The sequence below is a fragment of the Squalius cephalus genome (assembly GCF_949319135.1).
Source record: "Squalius cephalus genome assembly, chromosome: 24".
NCBI classification, from domain to species: Eukaryota; Metazoa; Chordata; class Actinopteri; order Cypriniformes; family Leuciscidae; genus Squalius; species Squalius cephalus.
This window is the reverse complement of record NC_137145.1, coordinates 15,436,099-15,459,104: the sequence shown is the minus strand read 5'-3', so window position 1 is coordinate 15,459,104 and position 23,006 is coordinate 15,436,099. Positions and strand designations below refer to the sequence as shown.

Below are 23,006 nucleotides of genomic sequence, written 5' to 3'. Positions count from 1 at the left end.
AAATCATCCTCCAGTGGCCTACTTTAATACGCACCTGTGATATGGAAGCTGACAAGCCGATTCTGATCAGAGCTATCCCCATCACGAGTGCTCAGCACTGAAACCACCTCCCCCAGTGGGTCACTCTCTCGCACAGCACCTCTGTAGTACTCCCTCTCGAAGGTAGGGGGGTTGTCATTGACGTCTGCTATTGCAACAGTCACTACAGCTGTTGAGGATAGTGGGACACCTTCACCTAGATCAGATGCCACCACGTTGAAGGTGTAAGATGGGCACATCTCATGGTCCAGGTCACCGAGAGTAGTGATCCAACCAGTCTTGCTGTCAATAACAAACATAGCACCGGAGACAGATTTAGATCCACTTGCTTTGTCCTGCTCTTGGTTTAGGGTCGGGCCAAGGCTGTAATTAACCTGTCCGTTAGAGCCCCAATCAGGGTCAAGTGCTCGTACCTGGATAACCCGTGTACCCCTAGGCATGCCCTCCATAACCATGGCCACATAAGAACTGGTTCCGAATAATGGTTTGTTGTCATTCACATCTAGCACCTTCACTTCTACATCTACTACAGACATAGATTCAACCAGCGCCTGCCTCATGGTGGCAGCAACTTTGAAACGGTAAATGTTGATGAGTTCATAGTCAAGGGGGCCAACAAGCCTTAGAAGTCCAGTTTCTCTCTCGACCAAAAATGTCCCACCCTGGTTACTCTCCCCAGTCTCTCCATTTACCACAGAAAATGAGGCAGTCTGACCAGGACTTAAGTACACTGATCCCAAGGCTGTTCCAACAGGTGTGTCCTCTGGGACTGTGTAAGAGTACTGGGGCTGGGTGAAGGAGGGCACATTTGCATCAGGTGGTAAGACATGAATAAATGCAGACACAAGGGAATGTTTGGCTGGGATCCCGCCATCAGTAGCTTTGACAAAAAAGGAGAGGACCGTTCCTCTGAGATGTGCCATGCTTCCCTTTGTGACCATCCAGCCACTGTCAGGCTCAATCTCCAGCACATCTACTAGAGGAAGCTTTGCCTCACTGTACAGTGAGTAGCTAACTCTGCCATTGTCGCCGGAATCTGGGTCCTGAGCCTGGATCTGAGTCACCAGCGATCCCATTGGCATGTTAGCCTTTATGCTAACTCTATACTCCATAGCCCTAAAACGTGGAGCATTATCATTCTCGTCAGCAAGAATTACCCTAACGGTGCAGAAGGATGCTCTTCCCCCACCATCAAGTGCCATTACAGTTAGCACAATGTCTCGGTTCACTGGGTTCTCTCTGTCCAGTTTCTGAGCTGTCGTTATTAGGCCATCAGCTCCAATGTAAAACTGAGTCTTTCCAAGGTCATTGATAAAAGAAAACATGATCTGACCAAAAATCCCTGAGTCCTCATCTGTGGCACGCACCTGAATGACTCTGGTACCTGGCGGGGCATTCTCGCGGACCTCTGCCAAGTAGAACCGTTGACTAAAGACAGGGCTGTAAAGGTTAGCCCCCATGACTTGAATGTTCACCTGTGCAGTGTTGGTGAACACCCCATCTGATACAGACACATTGAGGTTGTACGCTGTCCGCATCCCCTGTCTGCGTTGGCTGGACAAGGAAATGACACCTGTCTGGGAGTCTATTATGAAGCTCATTTTCTCATCTCCAGAGAGTATGCTGTACCTCAAACTCTCAGCATCTGAGCTGTCTGCATCAGAACCCTGGACACATGTCACAATGTGCCCTCTGGGAGCCAGTTCGCTCACAAAAGCTTCATAAAGTGGTTGGCTGAAGGACGGTGGGTTGTCATTAACGTCAGTCACCAAGACGGTGACAGTGACTTCACTGCTCTGGGATGGGGAACCATTGTCTGTTGCCCTAACGATAAAGCTGAAGCTTGGTGTAAGTTCATAGTCCAAAAGACGGCCCGTTAACACGAGTCCACGTGTGCTGTCAATGAGGAAGTAGTCTGTGCTGTTAAATCCATCAGAGAGGATCTGATAGTTAATCACATTGTTTTTGTCAGAGTCTTTGTCTGTTGCCAAGAGTTGTATCACGCTAGAACCGATCATTGAGTTTTCTGACAAAGTGGTGGTGTATGAGGCATTGAGAAATGCAGGGGCATTGTCATTTACATCCACCACAACTATGTCTACATCTACTTCGGATCTGGCTCCAGTGAGAGTGTCCATAGACCTGACGGTTAGCCTGTAGTAGGGTGTGGTCTCATAATCTAAAGGATATATGACATTAATCACACCACTGTCAAAGCCAATGTCAAACTGAAAGGAGGGATCCCCTTCCACAATAGTATATATAATGTTTTGGCCCTCTGGACTGGTGGCATTTATGCATAAAATGGGAGTGGACACTGCAATGTCCTCTCTTACTGATATGCCATAAAAAGACTTGTCAAACACAGGCATGGCCTTGTTCACAACTGTAACTGGAAGCTCAACAACAGCGAACAAGGAGGGGTAGCCTGCATCACGTGCAAGGACGACAAGTGGATATTCAACATTGGACAAGTCTGCATCAAAGGCCCTTTTAAGAGTAAGTTCACCAGTGAGCTTGTTCACTTCAAATTGTGGATGGTCCTCCTTAAGCTCATAATACACAGCTCCATTTATCCCTTTGTCCAAATCTGTCGCGGACACCTGGAAAATGGGTGAGCCAGGTTCTGCATCAACCTGCACAGCAGCATAATATGGAAGGCCTTGAAACTCAGGAGCATTGTCGTTAACATCCTCAACTTCTACTCTGACGGTTACTCTAGCAACTCGCAGCTGGTCGTATTCTCTACTCACTTCTACTACCAGCTCATACAGTTCCTGTTGTTCTCGATCGAAAAGGACTCCTGTGGTTTGAATAACCCCTGATGTGGGACGAATTGTAAAGCGTGTCCCTGAATTCAAAAGAGTGTACTTTAGTGGTTCATTTAAGCGGTTTCCTACAGCATTTATAATGCTCACTGTGGTAATGTTCACACTATTCTCCAGTACAGAGGAGGAATAAGAGGTTTGACTGAAAAGGAGACCACTGTCCATAGCCTCCCTGACCAACACCGTCACAAGTGCTGTGCAAAAGTACCGCCCATCTGACACTTTGACATTGAAACGATAACGGTCTTTGGAGAGTTTTTTGTTTTTGACCGTGAGGACACCCGATGATGGATCTATTTCGAAGTGCTCCAAGTTGCTATCAGCCAAAGAATACATCAGATCAGTGGTCATGTCTGGATCAGTTGCTTCTACTCTCAGAACCTCAACCCCAGCATATGTTGGAAGAAGCAACACAGTGTCATAAGCTTCTTGTGAGAACTGAGGGGGAGAGTCATTGACGTTCGCAACTCTGATTAGGACCTTGGCTGGCTTCTCAGCTGTTAGCTGAGGCCTGCCACTGTCCCGCACATTAACAGAAAAATAAAAAGCACTGAATGTTTCATAGTCCAGCTGGGCTATAGTTCTGACTGAGCCTGTTCCCGAGTCCACAGTAAAGAACAATTTAGCTGTGTCCTCCACAATCTGGAAGACCAGGAGGGCATTGTGATTCTTGTCAGCATCTGTGGCTTCAATTACCAAGGGCTTTCCATCCTCACTCATCACCACACTATTGATAGGGGCTGCCTCACTGATGGTCCCTTTATATGTGAGCTCCTGGAAAACTGGAGGATTATCATTTTCATCAACAACCTGGATGCAGACAGTGACAGTGGAGGCAATCCCAGCCATGTTGACAGCCTGAATGGCCAACATATATGAGGAGGTCATCTCAAAGTCTAAATCCCTTTGTGTTGTGATGACACCTGTGTAACGATTTATTTTAAACCTCCTTTCATCATTCCCTTGTTTAATGTCATAAATCAGTATGGATCGACTAATTGCACAGACCATTAAGACAAAAGTCCCGACAGCAACATTCTCCGTAATCTCAGCCTGGTATTCTTGTTGGGCAAACTTTGGACTGGAGAAATCAGACAGAGAGATGGTGATCCTAGCAGCAGTGGTGCTACTTAATGCTGGTGTACCTCCATCTGTGGCTCTCACAGTAAGGGTATAAAAACCCACAGTTGTAAGGTCCAGCTCTCTGGCTACTGAAATTATGCCAGATAGTGGATCTATTCCAAATAAGCCACCAGTGTTGCCTGAGAAAGAAAATAAAATTACACATGCCTGTCAGTTCATCATGAAAAGTGGCATTTCAGGTAAAGGATATATCAAAGATAAATCTTAAGATGCATGACATGTTAAAAGAAATGAGCTAATGCATCACACTCAGCGGCATAGACAATCAGTTACTCAAAACAGCTGAACAATGGAAATGTTATCAGGGAGCGTAATAAATTCAAGAGCAGAGAACATGGTGTTTACCTGCATCAATTGAGTAAACTATCTCCCCGTTTCTCCCTGAGTCTCTGTCTAGTGCGATCACCTGCAAAGCTGACGTTCCTGGTGGGGCCGACTCAAACACCGTACTGTCATACATAGTGCGAGTAAAAAAGGGAGGCTGGTCATTGGCATCCTCCAAAGTCACAATAATACGTGCCAGATCTCTGTAATAGGGAAATTCTTGATCTTTAACCTTAAAAAAGAAAAGGAAAAAAAGGAGGAAACACAGGGTGACAGAGCTGAGGAGAAAAACTAATAGTTTTTGCATGGAAAAGATTTGTGAAGAAACAAGCAAAATGAGAAAAAAAGGAATAAAAAAGACAGAAAGGAACAGTTAAAAATGCAAACTGTCAAAATATAAAATTTGGTATGCTGAGCTTTATTTCTGATAATCTAAAATACTTCACAATACTGTACTAAAACCAGGAAACAAATAGAACATTTCTAATTTTGAACACTAAAAAAATATGTTATGAACATTTAAATATTTTCTGAATCATGCTGTATAACATACATCAGGTTTTACACACACTTGTGGAGTCCATTCCACCATGTCAGCAAAGGAGGAATTTTTTTTATTTGTCTATTATTTATCAATTAATGGTAATATAATTTAAGTATTATATTAAAGTATTATTTAAAAAAATATTTATAATTCTTAGGAAAAATGCAAATAGTGAGGCATTTATACTAGTGATCTCAGACCTTTGGACCCCACTGTATGTCATAAGTGATTTCAAATCTAAAACATGCCATTTCACATATCAACTAATCTACCAATATATTGCAACCTCAGTTCAGTTGTATTATAGAAATCTTGTTTCTTACCATAATAGTAAGGATGTGTTGAGTGCGGACCTCATAGTCCAGTCGATCTGCTGTGTACATAACACCAGTACCAGGATTGATCCGAAACATCCGCATGCTTGCCGGATCAACGCTGCCATGGATGGAGTAGCTCAACTTTGCCCGTTCATCCTTGTCCCTGGCCCGGACACGCAAGACCTCAGTGTCGGCTGGTGTATCCTCAGACACCAAGACTTCATATGTACGCTCAGAGAAAATGGGAGTGTTGTCATTGCTGTCCAAAACCTTTATGTAAACCTGTAGATACAGGGGACAGAGTCATTTTTACCTTTTCACATAGAAATTCATCTAATTTAAACAGATCCCTATAAGTAATCTACACTGTTGCAATATGCACTGATGTCAAAACAGCTTAAGTAAAGCAATAAGCCCCGCAAAGCCGTGTTTTACACTTAATTTAGAACAGCTAAGGGGCGTTGTTAGCTGTTCTAAATTCACTGTAAAACACGGCTTCAAAGGGCTCATTGCTTTTATAAAACGGTTACTCCATAAAAATATCAATTTTAATATTTATTTTATTCATAAAATAAACACCAGCAACAAAAAATAACGTTATAACACATTTATTTCTCCAAAGAGGTTGCTAAGCAACACATACAGCAACAAAGAATCACAAACGGCAGTTGCGCAGTAATACTAATGTAATGCGGTCAGTGTATGTTTGTTGAGTAATTTACAACGGCTTCGATTGCGGCTCAACCAATCAGAATCAAGTTCCGGAACTATCCATTTTATAATAAGAAATAGAAAATGCACATGCTAGAATGACAATACAATGTGGGTTTCTGGGACACTGAAATACTCAGCAGCCCCTGGCATATCTGAAGACATATTCAGTGAAGATTATATAGATATCTCTTTCACACAGCAAACTCACGTTGTTAAAATTAGATAAAAGTTGGCACACTGCTTAACATCTTAGAGATGTTTCTCTCTTGGATATTTCAACCACAGCTACCAGGAATAGTATTTTTGCTAGTTTCTTGAGAAGTTAGCAGTCTTGATTCTGTTAGAAAAAGTTTCCAAGATGTTTATACAACTAAAAATATACCTGTGTAGTGGCTGTGTTGGTCCCATCTGTCACCTGTACCGTCATGTTGTATAGTGATTGTGTCTCTGCATCTAGAGGTCTGGCTATTACTATGGTCCCCATCCCTCTCTGAATATCAAATGGACCATCATAGTTTCCTATTACACCAAGAAATCACAGTTAGCATGACCTGAAAAATTAAAAGTGATAGAAAATACATTGCATGCATTTATTTATCCAACGAAGAGGTAAAGGTTTAGCAGAAAAGGATCAAAGGTGAACACTCTACCAGTCAAACTGTCATGCAGTTTCGCTCTTCTGTGAGAAATACATTTTTTATGTTTCACAGCGATTCATCAAAGTTTCACAGCATTCGAAACATAAACCGCTTTATGTTGGGATCTTTCCCATCAGCCTCGGGTCTCTTATCTTCGACTCCCACAAACATCTGTGTCAGGTACAAGCCTCTTCCCGGCAGATTCTCAAATCATTAATTCAGGTCCATTCTGACGGATAAGGGCAAACTTTCTGAGCATCTTTAGTATTCATTGCATGCATCTGTTCCAATTCCACTCAATTTCCAATGCACTTAAATGAGATCAGAAGACCCAAGTCTGGAAGGAATCTCAGCACTCAAAGTGTTTACAGGATTGAGAGCTTCACGTTTGTCTTGCGGCAAATGGAGTTTTTAAAGCGAGTATCTAAAAGTATCAGATAAACTAGCCAAACCTTCACGCTCAGGAAAATAACTACAAAATACTGACAGTTAGCCTACCGCTGTCAGATGAACAGTTTCCACCACAGGAGCTCTGTGGGATATAAAACATCTCCCGTGACGTCCTTCCACCTTCTCAGAGACAGATCCAGATGAAGGGAAAGAAAAAGAAAACAGAAAATTGACATGGATGACAAGAGCTAATATTAAGCTAAACAAATTCAAAATTGACTTTTTAAACGCTTATTCATTTGGGAGTTTTCCAACTAAATAACACAAGCAATGCCCCCATCGTGGTACTACATCTGCAATGCTCAGCAAAATCCTAAATACTGAGAGGGTTTAAATCAAAATGACCCTCTTTGCATAGTTTAGTTGACTAACTTTACCATACATGCATCTTCTGTTGTCCAACTATGAGCAGAAAATATAGGTGCAAATGATAAATATGTAGAAGAGTTGTAAGCAACGAGCAAATGGAGTAAATCATTGTCAGCATTGTTTACCATATAGGTCTACTCCTTTAAATTACATTTACATTTATTCATCAGCAAGGTTTTATCCGAAGCAACTGAGGAATGCAACAACACAAGCGATTCATCCTAAGCAGACATTAACATCAGTAATATTACGGACATTAAAGTTTGCAACCCGACTTAATTTATGACTGGAACTGCTGCATTATTGATGCTCACCAATGATGTCGAACCATAAAGGAGTTGCTGTCTGCCAAACTGAGACCTCTCCAACTGATTCATACACTTTGGCGTTTTCCCCCACTGTGAAGTTGTAAACGGCTGCGGCAAATCGCAAGGCCAGTGGCGAAGGCACGGGCTTCCGAATCCATTCTACATGCAAACGGGTGGTCGACCACTTCTGAGGGGTCCCATTGTCAATGGCTTTTATCTGAGGAGGGCATAGAAAATATGAAGTAGAAAAGGCTGAAAACTTTATACTGCTAAAGCTGCATATAAACTTTTTTGTGAACTGAAATACCCATCTGTCTGGTACTTTACCGTGAGAATATCAAAGCCACCAGCCGTGACCATCTTCCTGGAAGACACCATGGCTGTCCTAGCATCGATAATGAACTTGCCATCATCATTTCCATCCACAATGCTGTATGTGAGATCTGCATTGGACCCTTCATCTCGATCATGGGCGAAGACTCTGTAGACAGGGTCACCGCGTTTGTTGCGGTCCCGCTCCAGAAGGATGATGCGGTACACCGACTCTTTGAATTCAGGCGTATTGTCATTCTCATCCTGAACATGCACTATCACCCAGACAGTGGACTGCCTAAAGGTCCCTCCTCCATCCATAACTGTAACCTAGATAAACACATATAAACAAATTATGATGAAAATGCAGTTTGTGAAGAAAAAGTTAGTTTTAACTTCAGTGCCAATTTTAACAGGTCAAGGTAGCTGCATGTACAGTTTTTGATGGGTACGTTCACTCATTTTCTCTTAATGCATTCATGAAACGTTTCTTGAGCATCAAATCAGCATATTAGAATGATTTCTGAAGGATATTGTGACACTGAAGACTGGAGTAATTATGCTGAAAATGTATTTGGAATCACAGGAATAAATTACATTTTTAAATATTTTAAAATAGAAAAGAGTTATCTTAAAATGTAATAATATTTCACAATATTACTGTTATTTTTCATCAAATAAATGCAGCCATAGTTTGAGATTTTGTAAATTTCCCCTCGTGTAAACTTCCCTTGGGGATTAATAAAGTTTATCAAATCAAAATCAAATCAAATTTTCTTTCAAAAACATTACAAGAATCTTACTGACCCCAAACTTTTTAACAGTAGTATATTATTGGTCCATTTTCCTCGGGTTATTCTTTATTGCATCTGCAATGTACCTTTTCAACTTTGCACTATGTTAATATTTTCCATTAACATTGCACATTTTAGAGTATTTTATTTCTATCCTGGAACTCATCCCATAACTCATCAAAAAATGCACAAAAATGAAACCTCAAATTAAGCAATCAGATTTTTGATGTACAGACATTAAAACACCCTAGCAACCTCACAGCAATGTGCCAAAAACCACTCAAACATCTTAGCAACCGCATAGCAACTCTACATTTCTCTATTGTCAAGAGACATAAAAAGGCTATACATAAAAAATAAATAAAATAAAAACTCTACTCAAAATCTATTTTAAAATAAAATAGAAAAAAAAGATAAACTCAGGCGCATTCTTCAGAAAAAAACGCAATTGATCTCACTCTTCTACATGGAGCTCCACTGGATATTCCCAGAACTTGATCAGAGACTGGACATAAAAAGAGCCAAGAGGCAAATGACACCACTGCAAACTCACAAGCAGCAGATCATGAAAGCCTCTAGTCTATGGACTAAATCTTTAATTTCAGTCTTTCAGTCTGCGCTGACACACTGGAGACGCTGATGCCAGGGCTGCTCTCTCAAAGCAGGCACCTTGAGGTGCTAGATGTAAGATATGAACTTTGAAACTAGAAGCCTTCTGCAGAGTGAATCATCATTTAGCGAACATAGAAATCAATGGCCCTCATTCCACTCTGTCCATGTAGAGCAGGGATCACGGGGAGCCACACCCATCCCATTGATCAGCGCTACTGTACTGCCCTCATTGATGGATTAGTAATTTAAGGGCTGCTCACCAGACTGTATGAAAATTTGCACATCTGCACATGTTTTGGAGTTAAATAAGAGTCCTTGGTCAGTATACGCTGGCTTTATCCTTTCTGTCACTCATAATGCAGGTGTAGACTAGGCATTTGCTCTGCTGCACCTTATTTTTATAAGAAAAAATCACATGGAAACATCATTGCCTTAAACCCAGTCCTCACTCGATACTACAACTGTATATTCCAATGAACTCAATAGGTCACTGGTAGCATCTCTCTATTTTGTTCACCAGACAAATGTGATCCTAAATCAATAAATAAGTCAGTGTGTATCCTATATGATTATCAATAAAATACTTGAAGCTATTGAAAATTAATCATTTAAACTTTTATATTCTAATCCTATGGCTCAAGTTAACACTAACAAAGTGTTGTCTGACAGATTTTCAGTAAGCAGAGTCAAGGCTGCCCACTCTCGCCATTGCTATTCTCTTCGGTTATTGAACCACTGGCTGTTGCTGTGAGAAATAATGCTAACATACATGGTTTTACAATAGGTCCAGACTAGAGGAACATCATATATCCCTTTATGCAGATGATGTTCTGCTCTCTTAAATATCCTACTGATGCAATTCTTGCTGTAATTGAAATAGTAATTTTTTTTACAGTAATTTTTCAGGATATAAGATTAATTTGGACAAATCTCAAGCTCTGTATATGCATGTTCCCTGCGAAACCGTTTCAAATTCCCCCTTTCATTTAGCACGTTCTGGATTTCAATATTTGGGAATCAATATCACACCTGCTTTGGAAAATCTGTTTAAAGCTAACTATCCCCAGTTAATTACAAAAATTAATCAGTACCCATCAGATTGGGTGTCGCTTCCAAATTCTTTTCTAGGCAGGATTAAAGTTATAAGAATGAATATTGAATAATATATTGAACTTTCTGTTCCAAAACTTGCCATGCTAGAGATTTTTTAAAAAAGATTCATTCTTCGGTTTCAAGGTATATTTGGAATCATAAAAAACCCAGACTCAAACTTTCGGTTTTGATGAAACCAAGGGAATTAGGTGGGGTTTCGCTCCCCAATTTTCATTTATATTTTTGGTCTGCACAAGTTAAACACGTGTTAAATTGGTTTCTTAATAGATCCGATTCACACTGGACTGGGATTGAATCTTCAAGATGCTTTCCTAGACTGTTACTCTTTGCCATTTATTCATAATATACAAAAAATTTAATCTCTGACTAATATTTTCACTGTGACTAATACTCTTTTGGACTGGAAGGATGTTAAGAAATATATAGCTATTTAAAATAAGCTGTCTCTCAAGTCTCCTATCGCACACAATCCTGATCTTCCCCCACCCATACAGAATACTGGTCTTCTGACCTGGAGGTTGAGAGGAGTGTTGGAATTTGGTCATTTATTTGATAATGGTCAATTGAGGTAATTTCAGTCGTTAAGGCAGGAATTTAACCTTCCCAGTAATGATTTTTATCAATTTCTTCAATTACGGCACTTTTTAGAGTCACACTTAAAAAAAGGCAATATACGATTTTATCTTACTGAAATGGAAAAGCAGCTTTTCTCTTCATTTACTAAGAAGAAGATCTCTGAGTTATATACATTGCTGTCTAATGTTTGTCCTTCAACTTTTGACTCTTTGAGGGTGATATGGGAAAAGGACTTTCAATTTTGGCCAACAAACAAAATTATAAATGTATTCACAGGACTTATCTAACTCCAGTTCGCCTTCATAAAATGTTCCCCAATTCTTCTCAATTATGTTTCAAATGCAGGGCAGACACTGATACGGCGATGCATGCGTTTTGGGATTGTGATAAAATTAAAAGTTACTGGAAGGAGATCCACAAAATTATTCAAAAGATTACTTGGAAAGATTTTTGCATTGTCCACAATATGTGGATGAGTCAAGCCGCTATTCTTCTACATCTATAGAAACTAGCATATGATCTGCATCAAAGATCTGATGTTTTCTGACGCACTTGGTCTTCTCTGTGGAACTTTCTTGAAGATGCTCAGTGATTCTCTGTGGAACTCTCTTGAAGATGCTCAGTGACTGATAAATCCTTTTAATTAGATTTTTTTGGTCTATAAAATGTCTCTGGTTTTTATTTACTCAGATATGCCCCGTTGTATTATAACTATTATTTCTATTTTTGTTATGATTTTATATGGATATATATGAACATGTACATCCAAAGATTGTAAGCTAATATTTGGCTGTACGTGCTGTTATGAGATACCAGTACCACTGTTGTGTTATTGTAAAAAAATAAATAAAAATAATAATAATAATAAAAAATTTATAATAAAAAACATAAAATAAAAAAATATAATAAAAAAAGAAAAGTAATCATTTTAAATTTCTCTGCAGTTCTATCATAGTTTTACTTGTGACTATTCATGGAAGTACATGATTTCAACATTTCATGATCTGATAAAACTGCCCTTGAGAATCAATGACAAAATGCATTTTTGCTCCTAAAAGGAAAGTTATTTTTAATTGTCTTGCAGTCATGTAATTCTAAACTTGTATGTTCTTATTTGTTCAGTATGATAAAAAGGAGACATTTTAATGAATAGACATGCTCCTCTTTTACATACAATGATAGTTCATGGCAGCTCTCACACACACACTCACAAAAAACACTGCAAAATATAATAAAAGTAGTATGATGTGCGCTAGATTGCTATTATCACTATTTCAGTGAATTCCCACTAAAATCTTTCCCTCAATTGGAGCTCACAAACTCATTCACACTCATGTTCAAATTCAAATATGACACCAGGTTTAACATCATGTGTCTTCTTGAAATAGAAAATTTGATAACTGCATGATTTCTGGAATGAGTAATGTTCAGAGTAATGCAGTGTTCCATTCAACTCAGAAACAGAAAGTTGGAATTTGTAACTTCTGTCAGTTCTGTACTTTCAAAAAAGCATTTGAAGTCAGACCTCCAACTTGGAAGTATCTGATTTTTCAGAGGTGTGTGTATGAAAGCATACAAACAAAGCAACACCCAGGGAGATGGTACAACAGTTAAGGATACATATTTCCTTTTAATGAACTAAAATGCATCAGAGAGTAAAAGTTCATATAATACCAGTCAATAAATCCTGTTTATCAAACGCTTAGAGCCAGGTGTCTAAAACACAGTAAATCATCATCTCTATTAGACCTGCAAATCAACTGCCATCCTTAAAAAAAGCTATGCGTGCTCTACAATTTGATTGATGATTTTGACAATCAAATACCTGTAAAGCAGTAGCATTGCCATTTTATTTCCTTATACACTACAGTTCAATAGTCTGGGGTCAGTACATTTTTAATTTGAAAGAAATGAATACTTTTATTCAGCAAGGATGCTTTAAATTTACCTAAAGTGACAGTAAAAACAATGTTACAAAAGATTTCTATTTAAAATAAACACTGATTTTTTTTTTTACTTTCTATTTATTAAACAAAATATTAAGCAGCACAACTGTTTTCATCATTGGTAATAATCAGAAATGTTTCTTGAGCAGCAAATCAGCATATTAGAATGATTTCTAAAGGATCATGTGACACTAAAGACTGGAGTAATGATGCTGAAAATTCAGCTTTTCAGCATCATTGCTTAAAAATGTAATAAATTACATTTTAAGATACATTAAAATGCCAATTTCAAGTAGGAACATCCCATATTTTAAGTTTGAATGGAACGCAGCATTAATAGTTTTTTATTTTACAGTCAGATGGGTAATGTATACAGTACCTCTAGGAAGTGCTGTTCTTGTTGCTCTCTATCCAGTTTCCTTGATGTGGTAGTGATGAGTCCTGGAAAACATTTTTTTTTTTTTTAAATGACAAAACTGAATAAACAATGACTTTCATGACAATTGTGCGATGTAAGGGCTGCAACGATCAACGAGGAGAGCCGCTCCACTCGACAATGATTAATAACATGTCAGAAAGGGTGCATAAATTCACACAACATTGTTTGTTTATTTCAGGGGGGAAAAAAGCAGCTCAAGAGGCAAGCGTCTAACGTAAAACCCACAGATGGCATCTCGTGAATGCATTATTTTCCAAACCCCGGTGGCTGTAACTAGGCTTTAAAAACACTTCAGTGCAGACAGAACAGCAGAGATTGAGAGCAGGAAGACATTCCTGAATATGAATGCTTCCTTAAGGCACAAGACATCTGGATGATGGAGTCTGAAGGTAAATAATTTTAAGTGGGTCTATGGGTTTGACAACAATTCCTGCTGTGAGGACATATTGACAAGCTGCAGAAAAGAGGGCTTATTTACCCACCCTCATATAGTACAAAGCCTGTGTGACTTTCCTTCTTCTGTGAATCAAAAAAATTACAAAAACTTACATTTCAGTCTGTTTCACATCCAGATCTCTGAATATAGCACACATCAGTTGAATGGATAACTTCTATAACACTTTTTTTTTAATGTGCTTTTTCATCCTTTTTGAAGCTCGAGAGCTTCAGTCTCAATTTACTGAGAATGTCTTATTTTGTGTTCCACAGAACAAAGTGATATGGAAGATTCTCTGAGAGACTGTTTTTAAAATATACTGTATGCGCAAATGTATTGCAAATTTTAGCATTTTAAAGAACACTGCCACCATTTTTACTTAAAATAAATCTATTGCACGTGATTTCTGAGCCAATGATTCTCAGTGAAAGAGCCATGGCAACAAAGAACTCCTGATGGCACAGGTTGAATCGCACTGCTGGAATCCACAGTATTCCCTAATGTGTGCCATCCAGAGAGACTCAATTAGAGAAATTAGAGAAGCTATGAACTCACAGAGACGTTGAGGAACCAGTGGTTGAGAGGAAAGAGCAAATGATTTTTACTCTTAAGCCTGCCATTTAAATATACTGTAAAGATATTCTTGGCAGGGCATTTGTAACTAAAAGAAATTGTAAAAGATATGACTCTATTAGAGGCAAGCGCTCTAACTAATAATCAAACATGCACTGTCTATTTTCAGGGTGCAGTAATTGGTTGCTGGCTTAGTCACAGCACATTTGTTTTTATAAAAGAGCTCACAATGCAATTTATCTGAACACTTAGGCTGAGTTCAACAGGCAATCACAAAAAGAGAGCTAGATAAGTGGGGAGCAATTACAACGGCTTTTCCCAGCAGTGGCTGAAGCTAAAGTAGAATCTATGACTGCAGTCCAGGGGCAAACTATAAAACACTCAAGGTTTGATACCTTTGGGTTGATTCAACTATAATTTCATTTGCCTTTTTTTTTTTTTTTCTTCGTATATTTCATCCTTGAACACTCATACTGGTCCAAAGGCCCGCTCTCATAAAGAGTGTATGTCATGGAGAAATACAGCATTACTTCTCTCCTCTCCACATATCAATGCATGCACACACTCACTCACATCTCATTATATATATTGAGTTAGATTTATTGAGCTTAAACCTAGTATTCCAGTGTAAATATGTGCTGCCACATGCTGCCTTGAAGGGATTTGCCGATAGTAGAATGAAAAGCTTTCCTGCTGGCACCAAACCTTGTTTAATTAATTCACTGACTACTGCTGCATACATAAGCTCCCATGACTCACTTCTTAAATGACAAGGAAAGCAGCACCGGGGTGTAATCGGCAGTGCAGAATGCACCCAGCACGCCACGGGATAAGAACTCTGCATGTGTGTTAACTCTTCACACTAGAATGTTCTGACACTGAAGCAGCCTGTGCTTGCTCAGTTTGTTTGGTAGTACTTGTGAAAGGATCTGTGAAAGCAATAGGAGGTTTGGACTGGGAGACACTGTAATGAAATTTCAAAGGAAAATATGATCAAAGATTCTTTTTTGCAAATTCAGAAGGAAACAAATAATTTTTTTCATGCAGTATTTCCTGTAGATTAAAAATGCAAATGAGATAAAATGTAAATCGAATATACATACATACATGCATACATGCATAAATACATGTGTGTTGGTCAAAAGTATTTTTTTTTTTTTTTTTGGAACGAAGTCTTATGCTCATCAAGCCTGCATTTATTTGATCAAAAATACAGAAAAAAAAATGCAATATTGTGAAATAATATTACAATTTAAAATAATGTTTTTTTTTTTTTTTTTTTTTTTATATGCTTTGAAATATATTTTATTTCTGTGATGCAAAACTGAATTTTCAGCATCATTACTCCAGTCTTCAGTGTCACAAGATCCTTCAGAAATCATTCTAATATGCTGATATATTATCAATGTTGGAAGTAGTTGTGCTGCTTAATATTTTCAGGATTATTTGATGAATAAAACGTAAAAATCAAAACAAACAAAAAAAAAACACATTTATTTAAAATAGAATTTTTTTGTAACAATATACACTACCTTTCAAAAGTTTGGGGTCAGTAACTTTTTTTTTTGAAAGAAATTAATACTGTACTTTTATTTAGTAAGGATGTGTTAAATTGATTTAAAAAAGTGATAGTAAAGATTTATATTGTTAGAAAAGATTTCTATTTTGAATAAATGATGTTCTTTTAAACTTTGTATTCATTAAAGAATCCTAAAAAGTATCACAGGTTCCAAAAAAATATTAAGCAGCACAACTGTTTCCAACATTGATAATAACTGAGTCAAATCAGCATATTAGAATGATTTCTGAAGGATAATGTTACACTAAAGACTGGATTAATGATGCTGATTAAAACCATTTTTTTAAATTATAATATTTCATAATATTATAGTTTTTTTCTGTATATAAACACTCACCTAAAGGATTATTAGGAACACCATACTAATACTGTGTTTGACCCCCTTTCGCCTTCAGAACTGCCTTAATTCTACGTGGCATTGATTCAACAAGGTGCTGAAAGCATTCTTTAGAAATGTTGGCCCATATTGATAGGATAGCATCTTGCAGTTGATGGAGATTTGTGGGATGCACATCCAGGGAACGAAGCTCCCGTTCCACCACATCCCAAAGATGCTCTATTGGGTTGAGATCTGGTGACTGTGGGGGCCATTTTAGTACAGTGAACTCATTGTCATGTTCAAGAAACCAATTTGAAATGATTCGAGCTTTGTGACATGGTGCATTATCCTGCTGGAAGTAGCCATCAGAGGATGGGTACATGGTGGTCATAAAGGGATGGACATGGTCAGAAACAATGCTCAGGTAGGCCGTGGCATTTAAACGATGCCCAATTGGCACTAAGGGGCCTAAAGTGTGCCAAGAAAACATCCCCCACACCATTACACCACCACCACCAGCCTGCACAGTGGTAACAAGGCATGATGGATCCATGTTCTCATTCTGTTTACGCCAAATTCTGACTCTCCCATCTGAATGTCTCAACAGAAATCGAGACTCATCAGACCAGGCAACATTTTTCCAGTCTTCAACTGTCCAATTTTGGTGAGCTTGTGCAAATTGTAGCCTCTTTTTCCTATTTGTAGTGGAGATGAGTGGTACCCGGTGGGGTCTTCTGCTGTTGTAGCCCATCCGCCTCAAGGTTGTGCGTGTTGTGGCTTCACAAATGCTTTGCTGCATACCTCGGTTGTAACGTGTGGTTATTTCAGTCAAAGTTGCTCTTCTATCAGCTTGAATCAGTCGGCCCATTCTCCTCTGACCTCTAGCATCAACAAGGCATTTTCGCCCACAGGACTGCCGCATACTGGATGTTTTTCCCTTTTCACACCATTCTTTGTAAACCCTAGAAATGGTTGTGCGTGAAAATCCCAGTAACTGAGCAGACTGTGAAATACTCAGACCGGCCCGTCTGGCACCAACAACCATGCCACGCTCAAAATTGCTTAAATCACCTTTCTTTCCCATTCTGACATTCAGTTTGGAGTTCAGGAGATTGTCTTGACCAGGACCACACCCCTAAATGCATTGAAGCAACTGCCATGTGATTGGTTGATTAGATAATTGCATTAATTAGAAATTGAACAGGTGTTCCTAATAATCCTTTAGGTATATATATATATATATATATATATATATATATATATATATATATATATATATATATATATACACATTTTTATAAAAACAAATATACAACATTTTTATATTTATATTTAAAAAATGTAAATGGCACATTTATGCAGTATAATCTTACAAATATTACTATTTTTTATTTCTATAATAAAAATGTAAATTACATAAAATGTAATTTGCATATGTTTATGCAGGATAATTGTATAGATCACTTAATTACTAAATGTGTTAATTTAGTGATTACTTCAAATAAACAATAAATAATTAATGTATATAATATTATAAATTATAATGATTCTAATGATATATGATTCTCTGCAAACATTGATATGCAATTAACTGCGATTGATGTACTTAATTTAGCTATAATTAATTTAATTAAAATTAAGTCAATTTGAAGCCCCAGTTATACAAGAATTTATGGGATTTTTTTGTTTGTTTCTTCATAGGGAAAAAACCTGTGTTGGAATGCATGGAATCTACCTTACCTGTGTTGGAATCTATGGAAAAAAAGTTCTGAGGATTTCCGGCAGTGATGCGATACATGAGACGGCTATCTGAAGCGGAAACGTCAGGGTCCCGGGCTTGGATACGGACAACAGGCACATCTTTGGGAGAGTTCTCCATGACGTACGGGTGGTAGATGGATTCAGAGGTCAAAGGTGCATTATCATTCACATCCTCCACCTGGATAAACACCTCAATAGAGGCAGAGAGCGGCACCACACCTCGGTCTGTCGCATATACCGTTAGCCAGTAGGAATCCTGAGTCTCGCAATCTAGGGTGCCAGTGGTGTAAATCATTCCTGTAAGAACAGTGGAAAAACATATTTAATATCGATCACCTTTTTGATGAATTCAACAAGAACTACTTCACACAGTTTGCGAGCTTTTATGACAAATTCTTTTTATGGCACATCAACTGCTATCAGTACTCTAGCCTGAGTGAGCTGGGAACATTCACTTATTTTTCAAGCTATCCATAACTTGGTTTGTGATTCAGCTACACATCAAAAGCATCCGACCCTACCATGAGTCAAACTTTGGTGTCAAACTTTATTAAACTGTAATGTGCCCAACATTTTGAGGAGATTAGAGTCAGACTAAAAGATTAATGTTTTTAGAGGCACTCCCAGAAACCAAAGTCAGTTCAGCAGAGTGTTTCAATTCCAGAGCTGGTGTGGTGTGTTCTGCCTAAAAGTGTAATTTCTCTTCAGATTTTCTCTGGGGAAATTTACTCAACTGTCAACGATACCTGAGACCAACCTAAAGCAATTCAGAGATTTTTTTTTTTTTTTTTTTTTTTTTTTTGGCAAGAGCTTCATTCTCTTACTACAGTCCATTGCCTACAACTAAATTGTGAAAATATTAGATGCATATAAAAGTATCTGCAATAAATTATTCAATTTGGCAATGAGCTACACAGAAATCACTGGTATCAGGGTCACTGGGGCTAGCATAAAGGTATGACAGTAACTATGATTTACAGTATTTCTCCATATTGTGTGAATGCAGATCTTTTCATTTAATTTCCTATATTGTAGTATATATTGCTAAATAAATCAGATGTTTAATTATCAACACTTTAAATTATCCTCAGAATTTCTCAGCAAATATTGATATATGTAATTGACTAATTTCCCTAATTTAGCTGTAATTTAATACATTTAAATTTTTTATCAATTCACAGGCCCTTTTATATAATGTAAAACATACAATTTTAAGGGTTTTGTTTGTTTGTTTGTTTCTTCATAAAAAAGGGGGGGGGGGGGGAATCAATGCGAGTTTCTTTTTCCAGGGCAATTACAAAAAAGTTCAATAGCCTAGATTTTAAGGTATGCAGGTATAAAGAAAATGTATAAAGTCATTTACTGGTCTTCTCTATATAACATTGTGTCAAACAGTCTGTTTACACTTTAGGTGTAATGCAGTTACACTTTGTAGGGGACATGCTTGCTGAGCAGACAGATTTTAGGCTGGTGGTGTCCAATCCAAACTGACATCTTGGACATACCACTAACTTTAGATGGGCTGGGAATCCCACCGCAGGGTACAACCGCTCCACTCAGAGACTGTATGACCTTCAGGTCTTCAGCATAGCACATCTAATCACTCCTGACCAAAGTGCTGGCTCTGCCATTCTATGATTAGGAGCACTTCGACATTGCATCACAGGCACATGTAAATACGATCACTGATAGGAAGGGGCATCACTGACAGAATGACCCATTTCGTGGCTGTGCTATGCAATGCGATGAGTCGATTGGTCAACCATGGCATAGAACAAAACCACTCATGCGCAAAGTGATTCAGCCGAGGGGATTCTGACCCTCACAGTCACTGGGAGCTGGAAAAATAGCAGAACTCACACAGCAAGCAGGTCCCTGATACTTACTAAAACCTTAAAAGCATTTAAAAGTAGGACACCCAAGGGGACAAAGACACAAAGGATACAGGGACATCTGAAGCTGACTGAATGGTTTGTCAGTGAGCTAACACAGTGTGACAGGTCAGTCTGCCTAAAGGAAATCTGCTATATTCACAATACACACCTTCAAAGAAAACAAAGCCAGTTCCCCTTATAAAACTTCTCAGTCAACCTTTTAAACAGAGATAAAGACCACACAAAATATAGATGGAGCAGACGAACATTATCTTAAAAAGTACTTTGAACTCATTCACTAATGATTTCATACAATTTGCATATTTGCATGTGTGTGCAAGAAAAAAAAATAGATCTCATGCAAAATATCAGATGGCTTCACAACAAGTGCATGTACTCATAAACTTGTTCTTATCTGCGTTCTAATGATGCTTTCTAATTAACGGTTGCGGATAGTAATAAAGGAGCGCATGCCCACATCTGGTAATTTGCATAAAACATGCCAAAACTAAGGGCTTTCCGCACAACCTCACCTTTTCTGAAAGCATGCTCAAGATCTTGGAGTACTGAAATATGTGCCATTCTCAAAACAAGTTTAAAACAGTTTTATTAAAAATTATTGTTGGTTTAACTTTAAAAAGTAAGCAAACTGGTTGCCTTAAAATTGAGTTCATTGAAACTAAACATTTGAGTTAATACAAAGAAAGAGATTGGTTTAATCAATAGAAACTCAAAATAGTATGGATCAATAGAAACTCAAAATAGTATGGTGTCTGAAAAACATCAGCGAATCTAAGTTGATTTTACAAAAGAAAAAGAAAACTTGTATCATGATTTCTGCATGTTTGCATGCAGATTTTACGAGAGAGTCATAAATTAAGCCCATCCTGAATTTAGTACCAGAAATAGTAAGAGGGGTGTGTTAGTATGCAACTCCAAATTCTGCCTAATATTGTCTGCATGGAGTCCCAGATATTCTAATAATTTACATGTAAAAATAATAATTGAAATTAACCTTTTATTCGCCCTTCAGTCCTCCTTTGACTAATCAAAACCATCAGAAATAAATTATTAAAACTTTTTAGGACATACATAATGTATATAAAGACTTTAAAGGGCACCTATTATGACCCTTTTCACAAGATGTAAAATAAAGACTGCTATGTTCATTCTTACATCCAACAACAAAACACCTCAATCGCTTAGGAGACATTCTTGTCTACAGCTGCTCAAGTGTCGAAAGAATGGAGGACTGTGTCCCACTCCCTCAGGGCGGGTCCATGTTCAAACTGCAGTGTCAATCAACAGTCGTGGGAGGGGCCTGTGCAATTCTACGTCACATAGAATCTGAGAACAGCTCATTCTGAGACAGTGCTTATGATTTATTGAGATTGTAAAAAAAACACACATTTATGTTCAAACACCATGTAAAAGTGAATTTTGCATAATAGGTGCCCTTTAAGACAAGCCCTGTATAACATTTGCACCAGAGGGTTGTTCCATAAAACAATATTAGAATACAAGCCAGGCTTATTTTGGTTAGTCAGACTTATTGTAGGTTTATTCTGTTTCATAAAGCAAACTTAAAATCGTTCAAACTCAGTTACTCTGGCAACTTATGCAGGGAAACTAACCTGGTCCAGGCTAACTGTCAGGCTAAGCCTGAGTTGTTACACCGTTCCTCTAACACTGACCATCAGGAACACAATGATATTACCACTGACACTCTCTCATACCATTATTTTATTACTTTATTAACCACTATACGTCCAAAAATAAATATACAGTATACATCTACTTAAGGCTACAATGATAAATGAGACAATAGACATACAAACGTGTTCAATTATATTGTACATAAAATGTTTATGTTAAAAATACATAATACATAAATACATAAAAATACACTTACTTGTAGGTTTAAAATTAAGCAATAAGCCCCGCGTTTTACAGTGGATTTAGAACAGCTAAGGGGCGTTGTTAGGCACGACGCGGAGCGGAGAAAAAAGGAATAAAAGACAAAAAATATATATAAATAAATATTAATAAAAATTAAACATTCACATATTTATATCAAACTCTTATAATGACACATAATTCCTAATAAGTTATTCAAGTAATATTATTTAAATATCAAATAATAACAATATTAAATAAGTAAATAAATAAAATAACAAATAACGAGAATTAAAAGGGTGGTATATAGGTGGGTGGGGTGGGGTATATAGAAAAGATAAATTCATGAAATATGTATTCCTTTATTTCATAGAATATTCTTTTATAGAATATGATTTTAGATATGCCCATATCTTTTCAAAATGTATACTTTTGCTCTTAATTTCATGTTATCCTCTCCATGGTGTACTTTAGAAACTAAATCTAACTAATCATTTAAAACTGGGCATTCTTGCTTTCTCCAATTTTTTTATTTTATTGCTGTTAAAGCTGTAATGCTCAGCATTCTAAATAAGTATAACTCATCTTTATTAAATAGCATAGGTCATATACCCAAAACTATATTTTGTATCTTTATTATATTTGGTTTCTCGAAAAAGTTCTTCCCTGAATTACTTGTAAAATAATAATAATAAAAATGAACAAGTATAAAATATATGAGTGCAATATATATTGCAATATAATATGAGCTATAAGTTCACCAAAAATTATCCAACATCCAAAATATAAATTATTATAGTTAGAAGATATTTCTGGTGTTATAAAATTTTCCAAGCAAAATGTATATTTTAATCAGAATTATTGCGCTCCTATATGGCGAGCATGCGTGCAGCAGCGCTCGTTCAATGTGAAGTTTTGCAGCAAAATATTTGCACGACTTTCTAACATTTACGGATGGAGAATATACCTGTGAAATGTAAGTTTTGCACTGAGGAAAACACCATGTCTCAAACGCATAAAACAGCACAAAATATATGCTGTTTGATGATGGATCGATTTGATCCACGATCGACCTCTAGGGCTGCTTAAAGGTATAGTGGAG

General features: G+C 37.6%; 1 protein-coding gene across 1 annotated transcript in view; it reads right to left on the bottom strand.

The window, feature by feature from the left end:
- fat3b (FAT atypical cadherin 3b) overlaps positions 1-23,006 on the bottom strand; it is a 60,056-nt gene that overhangs the window by 29,725 nt on the left and 7,325 nt on the right. Inside the window, exons 3-11 of the mRNA XM_079860616.1 lie at positions 18,114-18,431; positions 13,407-13,468; positions 8,002-8,316; positions 7,681-7,891; positions 7,046-7,117; positions 6,292-6,428; positions 5,202-5,477; positions 4,356-4,566; positions 35-4,129 (exon numbers count right to left, since the gene is read on the bottom strand). Of these exons, the coding sequence (XP_079716742.1) occupies positions 35-4,129; positions 4,356-4,566; positions 5,202-5,477; positions 6,292-6,428; positions 7,046-7,117; positions 7,681-7,891; positions 8,002-8,316; positions 13,407-13,468; positions 18,114-18,431 (5,697 nt within the window). The remainder of the gene's footprint in view (positions 1-34; positions 4,130-4,355; positions 4,567-5,201; positions 5,478-6,291; positions 6,429-7,045; positions 7,118-7,680; positions 7,892-8,001; positions 8,317-13,406; positions 13,469-18,113; positions 18,432-23,006) is intronic.